Below are 16,500 nucleotides of genomic sequence, written 5' to 3'. Positions count from 1 at the left end.
CAAGATTGACTCCATCTGTTGGTGACGTAATCACATCCACTTCACTAAAGTTTCACGTAACAGTTATACAAAGTAAAATTGAGTTCCAGTTGGAATAGCCTATACACATACACAGGTTAACTTGCATTTCCAAAAGAAAAGATAATTAAAAATGATAATAGCCTACTGCCAGGCAGTAAGCGTCCGAACACATCATACCGAGAAAGTACACTACGTAGCCTACTGGTGACGTTTCCCATTTCAATCTCACTCTTGACAAAGCATCACCACGTTGCTGTCACTCCACCCACGAATAAAAAACGGACTAACCTCTTTAAGCAAAAAGACGCTTGAATTGGATAGGGACATCCGCAATAAAACAAATATTGGTCGGCTCAGACCAAGTTCAGAAAGAAGCTACAGCTTAGCTGCAGCAGTGGAAACGAACTGTTCTCCGTTGACTCGTATTCGAAAATAAATGACACAGGCTCCATGCATTTTATTCAATTCGGTAAAACACCCCTTCGCGAATCTCTTTTCGGGTGTCTTGATCAATGGTGGCTCAATGGAGCAGAGTGCAAGAAGGGATAGATTACCCCCTCATAATAAATAATGTATCGGCATTTTTTACATCATCCCCCAGGATTCGAGTGGAGTCGGTCGTACATTCAGTCTCCGATTCAGTCTCGCGATTCTATTCAGTTACCGATTTTTTAAACGGGCTCGTCATTTAGACGCGTATTTCACATATCGTCAGATGGAAAACAACATAGGCTATTTTAGTTTGAATTGAGCGTTTTCACCATCTTGCGTTGGATGCGTTAAGTTACTCCTGTATGTGTTATATAGTTTATATTATAGACTACACAGTCACTTATACATTCCGCAGTATGCAACAGAAGCAGTTGTCAATACCTACGCCAGAACAGCCTGTTTTGTCAAAGCCTAGCATTAGTGTCAGACCTTTAGTTAAGAAGCAATCCAACTTATCTGGTGCACAAGGCAGAAAATGGACATCCATGCCAAACTTTGAATGGAGCAGTGTATTCCAACATAAACAGTTGGTCATCGTTGTACTTGAATCTGCCAATTCAAATTCAATGAAACTGTAACCAGTTAGGCCATCTAGGCTGAAACTTTTCACACTGGAATTTACTAGTCTTTTTTTCATGTAGCTGGATGATGTGATGGGTGTAGTGTGTCCAGGACAAATATGCTGCCAGCATTCTTCTCAGTTTTCACTGATCTGGCAGTTCAGGCTAAGTCTTGCTATGCTGTGCCTTTTTTGGAAACTATCAAAGTGCAAGTTGTACAATTCTGCCATCTACCACCACCTCAGAGTTTGACTTCCACAGATTCTGATTGGGGAAGTCCTCCTCTCTCTCATCACACACACACACACACATGCACATTTTTAGGGAAAGTGTAGCCTATTCCAATAGATAACTACTCTCCATAAATCGGAGTTGAAAATGTCACATTACTTAATGCTTGAGATAGGTTGCATTTTTGTTGGTGATTGGTGGATTTAGGTCATTTAGGAATGCTAAAATTGCTGTCAGTTCAGATTAGTATGTCAGTTCAGATGAGCACTGGTTTGATACATACTATGACGTGAATGCCACAGTAAATAGGCTTATTTAAAATAGTTACAAAAAATATGAAAATTATATAAATAAGTCATTGTGGCATTATGGGTTTCCGATAAATTACGTTTGGAGCCAGAGTGTGCGTTACTCTCTCTCTATACACAGAATGCCACAGAAAACCTCAGAGCTGAAGGGGGCAGAAATGAGTACTCGAATGTCATATTGGGTTCTCAATTCTGTTATTCTGTTCTATAGGCCTACATGTGCCTTGTAATGTTCTTAAACCCGGAGAGGACATTATCATGCATCAGTTGGACAGTTATTAAGTGTAAGAAATTTGGACAGAAGTGTGCAAGTGAACTTATTAATCAGTGTAATGTAAGACACTTAACATTTTTCATTCATAACATTCGTCACCATTGTGCGTAATGTGCTGTAATCATGCAAATCAAATGTAGGCTACTTGTACTTACATGTACCAATACTGGTCCTTTGCTCTGCCTCTTTTCATTACAAAATTATTCAATTTCGTCTTTACCTGTGAGAGTTCCTCCCCAAATGCGTTTGGAGTGATGTCGTGCGCATGAACAAAAAGGACAGAAGAAAGCTTATCATAGGACTGTGGCGCCAGCTAGAGGCGTCTAAACGCCACCAGGCCCACCACAAAATCTATATTGAAATTATTTTGGGGAGAATTTTAATGAAATAGAGCCTCAGTGTTGGTTTTTGTATAGGCCTAGTAAATTCTCGTACAAAGTACTGCAAATCATAATCGTTTCGAGATGGTGTAATAAACCCTTTACCTCTCAGACCATCTTCACATTTTCATTGTAGTGCAATAATGAGACACTGGGTGACGCTGTCAGACTTCAATTGAAATACATGCCTTGGCGTTTTTTCAAGTCTTCTTGTCAGAGTATAAAACACAATCACTCTTTAGATTCGGGAATTGGGAATATGTTAAGGGAAGGAAACAAACTGAGAGGAGTCGGACTCGAGAGAGAAACGGGTAGCAGGAAAGGTGTACTGATTCAGGCGATAGTAAATCAGTGAAAGAATGACGCTTGTCTGAAGACAAACATTAGTTAGACTGAGGGGGAGTGACCTTAATTTACAGTGTACAGTTATCCCCAAAACGCTCACACAAACATATATAAACAAGGATAATGTATAAGCCTGTATACTGATGTTATGTAAACAGCACGTTAACAAATCATGTGAGTATGTTAGTATAATAATCATGTGAGTATGTTAGTACAATAATTATTGGCAAAAGATGAAAGCACTCATGAGAACAGCAGCAGAGTACAAACTGCACTCAAAGTGACCATTGGCTGTATACTAAGCAAACACAACTTCTGTTTGCATTTTGCTCTGTTCCCGTTTGGTGACGCCAACCCTATCCCCTGCACAGATTGTTTTTATCAGCATGTAGCACTGCAAGAGCTCAGACAGACCAATTCCCAAGAGAAAAAAATTTCATTAAAATAGCTTTACTTCAGTCTGCTATTAAGCAACTCTGTTCCATTTAACCAACATGATTGTCATATGCACCGTGTTATCTATCTGTCTAGTATATTAACGGTAATATATCTCTGAGAAAGACACGCACGCACTCCCCTCTCTCTCCTCCACACACACACACACACACACACAATCAAGATCAGGCTACCTCTAGGGGGACTCTAGACTTTGTGGTTTAAGGGTGAATGTAAGGGAGGGAGAGTCCAAGCAAGAGTGAGGAAGAACGTGAATATATCACTTGGTGTCGCGGAGCTTGCACGCTATTGTAAAATTGTAACCATCGCCCTGCCCCTGGATGCAAACTGTGTGCTTACAACCATCTGCGCGTCTTCGCATTGCAATGGACACGGCGCTGACAGTATTTAGCAGCAGAGGGATGAAGAAGTGTACTGCGGTGCAGAACCTAGCTTGTTTCTGGTGAGTGGTCTACGATTTCTCATTCTGATACGCAAATGCTTCCTTCACAGTCGCCAGGGTTCAGATGAGAACTGTTTGTTGACCATTAAGTCGCATGACAGTGGCATAGTTATAATCGAATAACGAGAGAAAACTTGCCATCATAAAAACGAGTGTTGCCGAGGTTCCCTTGTGTCTGTGTAACTTGCCCTAACGTATCATGGTTTGTTCATTTATAAGCTAAATACAGCAATGTACTGACACTAGGCAACAGCCACAATATTAATTCACTGTAACGAGCAGATGTGAAATGTAGCCTATCCATGTAGTAGTCTAAGTTTTAAAATCCGGCGTCATCGTTTGCCATTTTGCGATTGTAAATAGTGACTGCATCTGTCGTTACTATGAACCTGCTGAAACAGAAACAAAGTTTCGTAACCCAGTTCTATTGTATACAAACCGACATAGAGTAGACAAGTCTGCGGTGTAGGTCGTTATTGTGGTCGGAAGTTGACGACTCACAAGTGTGAAAATGTGCTGTGGAATCCAACTGAGAAGTTCTTGGACACATTGTCTATCGGCTTGCGGGGAACTTTGAGTTTGTGATGTAGATTCTGTCCCTAACTCAGTGTTGTAACCTTCAGAACTGATAAATGAGTGATATACATTTTCCCCGAAACAAGACATGACATTGCACGGGTAGGCTTCAATTCAGTGGAGTCATCCGTACGGCTGTCACACACGCGGAATGTTCCCTGTTATGTAATGGCAGTGTGTCCCCTGGTAATGTCACACACTTGCGACCAAATTTTCCCAGGTGCGATTGCATTGACATATATCTTGCGAAAACAGCGGAGACAATGTGAAACCTATTATGTCATAGCTTACAACTCCCAGTGTAGCCTACACGATGAGCTGTGTGTGAATGAGAACATCACAGAATGCAATCGAAATGGATGCTGCCTAAACCCACACTTGCACTGTTTGCATTACATAAGACCCGCATGCTGCTGTCTGACCGGTCCTAAACGTACCAGAAGAGAATTAATGCTTGTCTCGAAGTCAGTCTGAATGATAACGTGTTGGAAGGGTAATCCCAGCAATTAGAGCAATACATACCTTGTGTACAAATATACAAATGCTGCATTAATTTGCGACGGTTACAGAGGCATGTTTCGACCTGTCACTTCGTGGGAAGGTTTGCTCATTAGACTGAAAATGTAGTGCACTCTGCTCTGCTGTAGCCAGCGACCTCTTGCCAGTGCAGAGGTCACCGAGAAAATAGTCGAAGAGCAGACGCTGGACAATGTGATATACTGAGCTCAGGATGCGAAATACAGTGGCATAGAGAGACACAGCATCTATGTTAGAAAATATGGCATATATGCGAAAACAGCATCAGAAATGTTTCCTTCGTCATAGCCACTACCTTAAGCCTCTCAATGATGAGGGTACTGATTTGTGCCGTGGTCTCGTTTTAGTCTGTGGAAAGTGTGGCATAGACCTCTACGGCTACATTATCGTCTTCCTATAAATTCTAAAAGCTGGAGCCTGGCTGGACTTTGACCAGCAGGTTGTGATGTTAAAATCCTTTATTTATTTTACTTACATTTGAGGCTAATGACCCTGACAAGCTGGAGACCACTCACTCATCCAGTCTAATTGGGGGAAGCACGGGCAATTTAATCTGTATTTGAGAGCTCATCGCCCTTGATGGCACCCATTCACTGAAGCCTTTGATGTCAAACAGAGCAAACTGACCCTACCCATGCCATGCTTATGTTTTGGGCAGCTTGCTTTGCCTGGACTCTCTCTGTGTTTGTGTTTCAAAGTCAAATGAAGAGGAGCGGTGGCCATCTTCCTTGCACATCAGGCCAAAATATGTTTGTTATTAGCCATCAGATAAGTAGGTTAAAAATATTACAGTATTTTTTGTCACCAAAACACAGTGTAATGGGAACACCTGCCTTGTACTCGGATGCAGTTTTAGATAGTAGTATAGTTTGTACTCTCTCAGCTCAGCAGCACCCTTTTCTCTGTGTCCTAGTTTTTGATTTGACCTTTTGTAGTCATTTTAAGAATCAGGCTTTACACCTTCAGTGGCATAATTGTGGGAATATGTGTCTATTCAACCTCTTTTATTGCTTCAAGGATTTTCTATGTGTAATAGTATCACAATGTCAAAATGCTTCATTGCAACCTACGTGTATTTTAGAACTGTGCTGTTACTACTAGTTTTAAAGAGGCAAGCTAGTGACATCTGATATGTTTTTTTATGCTGCCTTCTGTCATTATTTTGTCTTTGTCAACAGACTCTTCTTGAATTTCTCCTAGGGATCAATAAAGTATATCTATCTATCTATCTAGACTCGGTTACCTGAGCAATGCAGAGGGTATAGGAATCGAAAGCCTGTATGAGTTTGACCTTAGGCGTGAGAGGCTACAGGAGACGTGAGGCCTGCTCTCCTCGGGCTGCCCCTGCCTGACAGTATTGCCTTAGCCCATTGGGATAAATGAGGAGCCACAAAGACTCCGAGAGCACAGCTACAACTCACGAAAGGAGCCATACAGGTGAGGTCACATGCCATTTTTACCAGCACAAAATGTACAAAATGTTGTTTTCAATATCCTAACTGTCATCTAACCTCTGATCTATCTTTTTGACCCTGTTTACGTTTGTTTTTAAAATACGTCTTGGGTGATCAGATTAGTAGTCAGCTCTGGGGGTATTCCGAGTATGTGGTTTAGTGACAAACCTGGGTAAGTAAACTCAAGAGTAAGTGATAAACCTTCTACAACAAGACCCCTATGGCATTGTTTCGTTAGGAGAATGAAGCCATACAGCTCTTCTATTAGGAGGTTTACCCCTTACACTGAGTCACTAAACCACGTACTTGGAATACTCCACTGAATACAGGTGTAAGCCATTACCAAGACGCATTGTGATCCGATCACTCAAATCACTTGCCGAGTTGGTCTGAGATGCATATGACCACATATCTTTTGGAGTGTAAATTCTGTGCGTTCTGATGTGACCCAGACAAAGGGAGTTGTTAATGAATGTGAGATTGGCAACGGCGCAATCTAAACACACCTCTGACACCTCTGGCTGTACAGGTTGAATGCATGTGTAAACAGGGGTGTGTCCCATCTAACCAATTGTGATCATATCACCCAAGGGACTTTGGAAAAGCAAATGTGACAGGCCCATTAAATAAAGTGTCAAGTTATGCTCTCTGTGTCACTATAGCAGACACGCTTATGTGTTTTTAGCTTCAGTGTCAAATGTCAGTTGTTGGTAAACAATAAAAAAAACACCCTGAGTAAGTGGTTCTAGAGTAAAGTGGTATTTTTGTGATTGTTTTTTTTTTGGTTCTAGGTTACAGGTGCTTTTAATAACATTTACATAGTGTTGTTAGACTCCATTAATTTTCTCTCTCACTCTCTCCCTTCTCTCTTTTCTTCTGTTCTGTACGTCATGTCTTCTCATGTTAACTCTTTCTCTTCTCCGCTGCCCGTCTCCTCCAGCATGTCTTGGGTCAGCGGCTTCTTAGTGGCCAGGGTGGACGACCGCAAGGCGGCCTGGGGGGAGCGCAATGGCAACAAGAAGGGCCGGCGCAAGGGCGGCTCCTCTCTGTGTGGCGCCCGCTATGTGAGCTGCCTGCGGGACGCCGAGAGCCCCGAGCCGGCCGCCTCCGCCCAGCCCCTGCAGCAGCAGCAGCCCGGCGCCAGCAGCAGCAACTTCAGCACGCGCTGCGTCTGGCAGGAGGACCACTACGGCCGCAACAAGCCCGGCATGGGCCCGCAGGCCGTCGACCTGACCTTCGACGACGGCACCGGCGGCGAGTCCAGGAGGAGGACCGGCGCCGACGGAGGGGAGGACGATGACGACGAGGCCGGGGACGAGGAGCGCGGGCGGGGTGCGGCAGCGGCGCTGGCCTGCTGGCTGCGGTTGGTGCGGGTCTTCCAGTCCAAGCAGTTCCGCTCGGCCAAGCTGGAGCGCCTGTACCAGCGCTACTTTTTCCGGCTCAACCAGAGCTCGCTGACCATGCTCATGGGCGTGCTGGTGCTCGTCTGCGGCGTCATGCTGGCCTTCCACTGTGCGCAGACCGTGCCGCCGGACCCGGCCTACGTGTCCACCCTCTGCGTGGCCATGGCTCTCTTCCTGGCGCTGATGGTGGTGTGCAACCGCAACGGCTTCCACCAGGACTACATGTGGATGGTCAGCTACCTGGTCATCGCCGTGCTGCTGGGCGTGCAGGCCTTTGGCGTGCTGATGGTGGCGCCGCGGAGCGCGTCCGAGGGCGTGTGGTGGTCCGTCTTCTTCATCTACATCATCTACACGCTGCTGCCGGTGCGCATGCGCGCCGCTGTCCTCAGCGGGGTCACTCTCTCCACCATCCACGTCGCCACCGTCTGGACCACCAACCAGGCGGACAGTTTCCTCTGGAAACAGGTAGGAAGATGTTATTGTAGATATCAGCATGTTTAAAATGTGACTGCATATGGTCAGAAGTGTGTGGATTTACTGTATGTGTGTGTGTGTGTGTGTGTGTGTGTGTGTGTGTGTGTGTGTACATGCACATGTGAGCACTGCACATGTTCTCTGTGGCCTTGGGACGTTGGATTAAGTCATGGTTTTTGTAGTTTGGGTTGGCAGAAGACTATTTGTTTGCTTTTCAAAGTGGTATGAAGTCATATCTGGAAGCGTCCGATGTCTCCATCATCAAGCGTTTTCCTCAACTTGTCCAAGGGGGATGCAGACTTAAGCCTGTAGGTCTTCTGGTTAGTCTCTGAACAGAAGGTGCCTCAGAACTAAATAGCATGTCATTCATCTTCATAAACAATAGGATGTGTCCTGTCATAATAACCCATGAGTAACACAAATATTTCTGAATGAGCTTTTTAAGGATCATCAAAATATGAAGAAATCCACTACATTACAGAAAATACAGGAACCTACTACGTTGTGTTCCTGGTTCCATTTCCTGTTGTGGGTTACTGAGAATCAGCACGGTTCTGCCCTTGTTTGTAGTTCAAGATTGTGATTGTGATTCATGGGGCACGTACTATGCCAAGCCACCTAATAGAGCATGTGGCGAAGAAAGAACACTTAACATCAATTGTAAAATATGAAAGGGCATTAAAGTGAAAAAATCTAACCGATTCTCTGTTGGGTGTTCTCTTCTGCGCTAATTTTAGATTGTGAGTCACAGTGGCATTAAAATGGAATTTAGCCTCTTCGGTTAGGTCTCTGTAGGGCACTGTTAGCGGTTCCGCAGGGAATGGTGAGAGGTCAGCTCAGTTAAAGGAGCCTCTTTAGTCTGTGACAGCACTGGAATATCATGATAACATTATACAGCAGCGTCCAGGCCTGCACTCTCTCAGACAAGGGCAGCATTGTAATGGAGTCCACAGGCAGTGGGCGAGGCAGCCTATTGAGCAGCGCACAGCCGTGGAGTGGACACAGACGCACAATGGGAGCCCAGCCTGCAAGTCCTCGGTTCGAAATGCAAAGCAGCAGGGGTGAAAAAGAGAGAGAGAGAGAGCGACGAGAGAGAGAGAGAGAGATTCATCAAAATGGGTATCATACATTCTGAGGTGGCTGAAGCGCTAGTGGCTAATTGAGTGGGAGACGATTATGATATGGCTCCTTGTGGAAATGGGAAAGACCGGGGTGTCAGCTCTCGTTCTCTTTCGCCCGCGGACGCTCCAGGTCAGGCCTGTCAGGGGTGTTGATTGCTGTCTGTCATCGGATGATGCGGATGCCACATCACATTTTCCGACAGCAAGCTCCCACGTGTCAGCGTGCGTGATCGATACTCACCAGCGCTTAAGCACAGTATGTAGCTTCATAATGACCCAAATAGTTAGTGCCATTTACCCCTGGTATTTTGACCTCCTTTGTGACTTTGCCTGGCTGCAACCTAATGTTGTAATGGTCCCACTATTGATTTAATGCCAATAGTTTATGTCTGATGCTGGCTGATGATAGCTTTTTTTAAGCTGTTGTACTTCTCTTGTAAAGTGAACAGACAGTGAGATCATCGCAGACCACAGTTTGAATGTGGTGCATGAAAGATCCTCATCAAAACGAAGCATTTGTCCTCTGTCTTGAACACAAGGATGGGAAAGCCATTTTCAATTAGCCAGCATGTCGGAGATTTCTCTCTGGTGATGAATGGCAACAACACAGTATTTTCTCGCAGAAAGGTCAAGCTCTGAGCCACATAAACATAAAACATTAGATGTGAACTCGCCGAGGTGTTATTTGTTTTGACCTTGTCAGGACAAGGCCGGCCACAGGAATTCCAAACACAGTAAGTGGAACTGCCACGATGCAAAGCGGATTTCAGTCAATAAGTTCAGGCTTTTTTTTTGTGGTGATGCAATGTTTGCAGAAATTTGAACGAGCAGAGGTAAAGGTGAATTCTTATTCCGATTCAGGTCTCGCTAGAGTCCGAACATGACCAGCTGTTGAGAGAGAAACCTTACGCCCCAGGCAGACTCTCTGGAGACCACAGTATGGAGACTGTTCTTCTCTCTTTCTCCTGCCAGCCCCCATTGTACTGTTTACTTGTACACACACTCACTCTTATTACTCAGGGCCTGGACATGGCAGCACTGACAATCGTGTGTATATTATTAACTATCCATACATCCATGTTAACCTCCCCAAAAACAGCTGAGCGTGTGGATGACACAAAGGAATTTGTCAGCGGTGTCATTGACATGATGTTATGCATAGCGGTATGCATGAGATAATGATAGTCCAAGGGTTGGAGTTGTGTCATGAAATGGCCGATAGCTGATGTTTACAGTCATGGTGTGGTGAGATCCATGTAGTAGTGCCAGTTTTTCCAGCTATATTTATTTGGTTCAGTGAGTATTTATCTTTCTAGGTAAACGCCTGATTAGTTGAGCTGTATTCAGTAGGGCATTCTGGGAAGGGGTGGGAGGCTGCATAGTGTGCCAAGGCTCTTACACACCAACACGTTCTGTCTCTGGTGGTTATGTGCATGTTTGGCCCTAATCAGTCCAGGCTCATTCTCTGAGAGAGAGAGAGAGAGAGAGAGAGAGAGAGAGCAACAAACAGACAGAGAAAGAGATTTGAGATGTTATGTATATAAATGTATACTTTATTGCAATACTAAGAATTGAATTAAGACCTTCAACGTTTTACATCAACGTTTTTTGGTATATCCAGTTTTTAATATTTTTTTGTGTGTTTACAACTTAGTGTTAACTAATAATTGTTGCAAACTGGTACTACGAACAAAATATTAGTGCATTCCTGGATCTACATCCTTATGCATGCTTCCTGCCAGTGTTTTTACGGGCTTTTCCCAAATCACGGAAGTAACGTCAACGCAGCGGTATAGTAGCAGATAGTAGCATCCATCAGGCAAGTTTTATTCAAATAAACTCCTGGTGTACTTACAAACTTTTCAATGCCTCATTTTATGAGTAAAGAACACAGTTGTACTACTGTAGAAGTTTCGCACCATTCAGGGCATTATTAGTGGGGTAATTTACGAGATAAAAGTTGGTACCATTACGACTGACAGCGCTACTCAACCAGGGTTCGACAAAGGGAAAACAGGTTCTGGGAGGGTGTTTGGCTCGGGGTCATGGTGCAAAGGACCCTAGGGTGAAATTACTCCGAACCATCGCTTTAAGAAAAGGGACTTATCTAATATCCAAACCTCAGAAGTCCTATTCAAAGTCCTCAGAATTGTGCAATTCACGACCCTCCATGTCACATCTGTGGGCCCAGTCCATGCCCACATTCTTCCCTAGGCAAAAACAAAACATATTGTGGGAACCAATATAAATTATCCCTAAAAAAATTCCCCCCAAACCGACTGCATTTTGTTTCAAAAGGTCCGATGGAGGGTCCACACAGGCTAGTCGATGGCAAAGATGATGCCACCAAGTCATGAATGATGAATATTAGCCCCCCCATATGCCATTTTAGGCAACAGCCACCTTTCCAGATGCATTTTTTCAAGTTTTCTGCATAATTTTGTTATTCCTCAGAACCCCCCCCCCCCATCTTTTTCCCAGTGCAGCCCATCCAGGAGATGTGGCATATACTCCTTTCCCCCACTGACCAAGCAATAGAGCCTCACTTTTTGTTGACCTTGGCTGATGAAATAGCCCCAAACTCTACTATATCCCTTTAATAAAATTATGTCATTAGTGACTGATTAACAAAGAGGTAACATAGAACCTAGCAGAGACACACCACTCAAAGTCATTTGTCACTCATGTAAATAGATCTATTGCTAGAAGAGGTGGAAAGTAACGAAATACATTTAGCCTACTCAAGTTACTGTATTGAGTAGTTTTTCTGTGTATTTTGTATTTTTTAAGTAGTTTATAAAATCGGTAAATTTTACTTGATTACATTTTGAGTGAAGTATTGTACTTCACTACATCAAAAATACCATCCGTTAGCCTACTTGAGTATAAAAAAAAACGAAATGAACGAAACAGAAAAGGGAGAGGGAAAGAAACCCTAAACCAGCCTAGTGATAATGATCAGCATGTAACCTACAACAGGACTGAATCAAGCATGCAGTCTTTCTGAAAGTGATGGGAGATGGAGCTGGATCACGAGATGCATAATTCAGGTTACATGTGTAGCCTAACCTATGAAAGTGTATTTTCCGCTATTTCAATGGGTTGTATCAGTTCGTTTTAGCACTAATGATTGCGGAGATATTTAAGCAAACACCATGGGATTTCGTGTTTTGACGTTTGTGCTCACCTTTCTTTGTTAAGAAGTTTATTAGCAGTTGTTTCCCCTCGTTTTGATGTCTCTCTTTTTCCTGTTTTGGCCTTTGTTTGTAACCTGACTTGGCTTTCTTGGAGAAAGACATTGCATCAGCAGCACAACAATTAGCGGTCCACTAGCCTACTAGCGATGCTCAACTAAATAAACAAAAGATAGGCCTACCTTATGAATCGTGCAGGCGGACTAAACCATTTAGCTCTTTAGCAAGGGAGAGTGAGAGTGACCTTAGACAGTTTTCACTATGTTTTGTATACAAAATCCAGTCAGTCAAACTTTCAATTTCGCCTGACATTCATTTTGACATTTAATTTGGAAATTAAAATATTCAGGTAAAATAAATATAGGCCTATGGTGGAAATAAGTATTGAACGCTTATTTTTTTCCCCAGTAATTAGCCAAACTTCCAGTGAGTCTATTCGAAATTTTCACCACACATTATATTAACACACATATAAAAAATCCAAACATAAGAGTTATGTGTAATAAAGTGGAATGACACAAGAAAAAAGTATTGAACGTGCCTACTGAAATTTCTTCAATACTTTGTGGAAAAGCCTTTGTTTGTAATGACAACTTTGACAATTCCTGAATGACAAAACTTATTAGTCGCAGTATCAGGTGTGATTTTGGCCCATTGTTCTAAACAGATTCCAGGGGTCCCTCTTGTGAATACTGATCTTTAGTTACTTCCAGAACTGTTTAATAGAATTTAATTGAATTAGCTGCCTTCAAGTCTTTCTGGAGCTTTCTCCGAGTGGTCCTTGGCTCTTGAATTGACTATCCTGACTCCCTGGTCAGAAATATTGTGAGGAGATCCTGTGCATGGCCGGTTGATGATGCAGTGATGTTCCTTCCACTTGCAGATAATGGCTCCCATGCTGCTTACTGGAAGATTCTGAAGTTTTGAAATGCATCTGTAACCAGTTTCATTGATATATTTTGCAACAATAAGGTTGCAAAGGTCTTGGGAGAGCTTTTTGCTTTTATCCATCATGAAATGTTTCTTGTGTGACACCTTGGTAATGAAAAACCTTTTTATAGCCCATCAATATGTAGGCTACTAACCAAGCTTGCACAGATAGAAATGATAACTACTCTCTAACTACTTACGGATTCCAGCTCGTTCCTTCCCTTTCCTTGCCTTAGTGCTTTTTCTTAGCATGTTCAATACTTTTTCACTGTGTTATTCCACTTCATTACACATTACTCTACTTATGGACTTGTTTGGATTTTTTATGTGCGGATTACCTGAGTTATTACTAATGCCTGGTGAAAATGTTGTGCCCCCCGTATTCCACTTTTCAAGGGCCCTTTGGGGCCCTATACTTCCCTCCCGACGCCCTTTAATCTGCTGAACCTTCTGCTCGTTTCCAAATATAAAAAAAACTCTCTGCAACTCAACATTGGCCTGCCTGTCTCAGCTGCCTGTGAAGGGCTTTTCAGTTGTGCTGGATTACTGTTCACTGCAAAGCAACCAAGGATGAGTGCAACCAACTTTGAAAATCAACTACTGCTCAAACTTAAAGGAGAACTCCGGTGATTTTTCACATAGATCTCCATTTTTCAACGTCACCGAGTACTGTCGGTATGAACAAAACTGAAACAATCGGTTTTACCTAGCTCGAGTTGCTGCAGCGCTACACAATAGGAGCATGACCATGGCTGCCTTACAGTAGCTGCTGGCTGCAGCAACTCGAGCTAGGACCAAAGTCCTTTTAGGCAAGTACCTCCACTCGGCAGCCATATTGCAACGCTTTTTGGGCACTTATCGGGCATCTATTTCGGCAGAAATGCATGTGCGTAAGGCTTCACGACACCAATCTTGCTCCAGCGGTGAGATCACAACAAATGATTGGCACGATGTCTTCACAGCACACCACATGATTGGCTCAATGTATTCACAACAGACCACATGATTGGCTCAATGTATTCACATGTTGACGTTTTGCCGCGGAAGGGTTGTGATGTGTAGACAACTGCCATATTGGCGTTACAAACTAACCCCACGCATTACTATGGAGGATTTGTTGAGTGCTGCATCTCCTCATTAGAAAGTCTCTGGTAAAAAAAAGTAACTGAAAAATGTGTCCACCATCTTGTTTTTTAAAAAGATAAAAACAGGATATTCTTTGGTAGAAAACATCTTTCTTTAATTTATCCAAATGTTTAACACACACGATAACTTGCACATCAATCAGTCTCACTCTCCCACACAAACACACTGGCCCTTTATAAAAGAGCACCTGTGGGTGTGGCCCAATTAACTTTAATTCACAATTATTACTTTCGCCTGCAGACAGTTAGTCAGCTAACACAGACAGGAATATGTGCAAAAGTGCATTCAATTAAAAACTGTTCTAAAACAGGGAAGCTGTAGTCAGCATCTTCACATTACCTTCCCACTCTTTTAAGCTTGTAAACATAGTTTCAAGCACAGACAAAAAAAAAACAGTACATTACAATAAAAAAAAAAAAGTCAGTAGTGCTTTAAAAGATCAGTTCAACAATGTCTCAGGTGACTGCCAGTCTTTTCAAGATCACTCCTTCTTGGCCCAAAACTGCACTCTTCACAGTACACAGCCCACCTGATACCTCCTCATCCAGGCCTCCAGACTGCCTGACACACCACCCAGCCCTCTGCAATCCCAGCAGATAACAGGCTATCCGAGCACCGGCCTACTCCCAAGGCCACAGGCCAGTCTGCCACTAGATATATTCAGGAAGTCCTCAGGTCACTGCTGCCCTCTTGGGCTTGGGAATAGCTCCCCACAAGGCTCACATCAGCATTAAGGAGTCCCCGAGCTATTCCTCCATCAGGCGTAGGCCAACCCAACAGGACAGCAGCGTAACTCCTCCAGTGATCTTTTCCCAGCAGGCCTCTTCCTCGGCCTGCCGTCCCCTTCTCCGCAGTACACCTTCATGTTCCAAATCAATGAAGAAGTGGGTTCCCTCCACACAACTAGAGGGATAATCCCACCACTGCCACCAAATGTGAAAAATGTGTCCACCATCTTGTTTTTTTAAAAGATAGAAACAGGATATTCTTTGGTAGAAAACATCTTTCTTTAATTTATCCAAATGTTTAACACACACGATAACTTGCACATCAATCAGTCTCACTCTCCCACACCAACACACTGGCCCTTTATAAAAGAGCACCTGTGGGTGTGGCCCAATTAACAATTATTACTTTCGCCTGCAGACAGTTAGTCAGCTAACACAGACAGGAATATGTGCAAAAGTGCATTAAATTAAAAACTGTTCTAAAACAGGGAAGATGTAGTCAGCATCTTCACAGTAACTAAGTAACTTTTACTTAAAGTACATTTTAAATGAACTACTTTTTACTTGAGCACATTTTCAGATCGGTATTTTAACTTGTACTTGAGTAATATGTCATCAAAGTATTGGTACTTTTACTTGAGTACAATATTTTTGTACTTTTTCCACCTCTCATTGCTAGTGAAGATAGCATCCCAGAGCAAGAGCAACCCTGCCTCACATCCCTACCAACCTTGAAGGGAGCATTTTAACCACCATTGATTTTGACAGAAAAAGAGAGCAAGAGCATTTTATGCATGCAGCTACTTCATGTGGTGAGACGGCCTAATCTGTGAAATACAGGTCCTCTTTTGGCAACTTTTCAGCTTTGTTCTCTCCTCCTCGTTCTCGTTTAGAACTTCATGTCTTACTCTCCCTTTTCCTTACCTTCCATATATCTCTCTCTCTCTCTCTCTCTCTCTCTCATTCTATGTTGAGTCCTTTATTTTGTGTTGTGTGTGTCCCCTTGTGATGGATGCCCAGGATGAGGGCAGTGCATATCAGGGTCTGATGGTTGGAGGGAACAAAGGGTGTCTTTGTGAGGTAGCTCCACCACGAGGTTGGGGGAGGCGGTGCCGAGAGAAACACCAAAGATGAGAGCAGTGTCCCAGTGCTGGACCTGAAAAAGGCTGAACATCTCTCTCTCTCTCTCTCTCTCTCTCTCTCTCTCTCTCTCTCTCAGCCAATTGCTGAAGAACAATACGCCTGCTCGATGGGCCTCTCATACTGTAAATACCCTTTCCTGAAGTGGCTTCCCTCTCACCCAGAGTGATCAAAGATCGTGAAACTCCAGTCTGCAAGGTTTTTTTTTCTCCCCTCGGCAGTAGTTCTGTCATCCGGCTTAAGGCCAGAGCTGTCCAGTAAAAAAACAACACTGCCTGTATGTTCTCC

At 43.4% G+C, this 16,500-nt stretch overlaps 1 protein-coding gene across 1 annotated transcript in view; it reads left to right on the top strand.

The window, feature by feature from the left end:
* The first annotated feature begins 3,265 nt into the window (after positions 1 to 3,265).
* The window catches only part of adcy6b (adenylate cyclase 6b), a 50,770-nt gene continuing 37,535 nt past the window's right edge, over positions 3,266 to 16,500 (top strand). Inside the window, exons 1-3 of the mRNA XM_048240895.1 lie at positions 3,266 to 3,509; positions 5,856 to 6,059; positions 7,017 to 7,944. Coding sequence (XP_048096852.1) covers positions 7,018 to 7,944 — 927 coding nt within the window. The 5' untranslated portion in view covers positions 3,266 to 3,509; positions 5,856 to 6,059; position 7,017. The remainder of the gene's footprint in view (positions 3,510 to 5,855; positions 6,060 to 7,016; positions 7,945 to 16,500) is intronic.

The sequence above is a fragment of the Alosa alosa genome, chromosome 4 (assembly GCF_017589495.1).
Source record: "Alosa alosa isolate M-15738 ecotype Scorff River chromosome 4, AALO_Geno_1.1, whole genome shotgun sequence".
In the NCBI taxonomy this organism is placed as follows: domain Eukaryota; kingdom Metazoa; phylum Chordata; class Actinopteri; order Clupeiformes; family Clupeidae; genus Alosa; species Alosa alosa.
The sequence above is the reverse complement of the archived record's forward strand: the minus strand, read 5'-3'. Positions and strand labels throughout refer to the sequence as shown.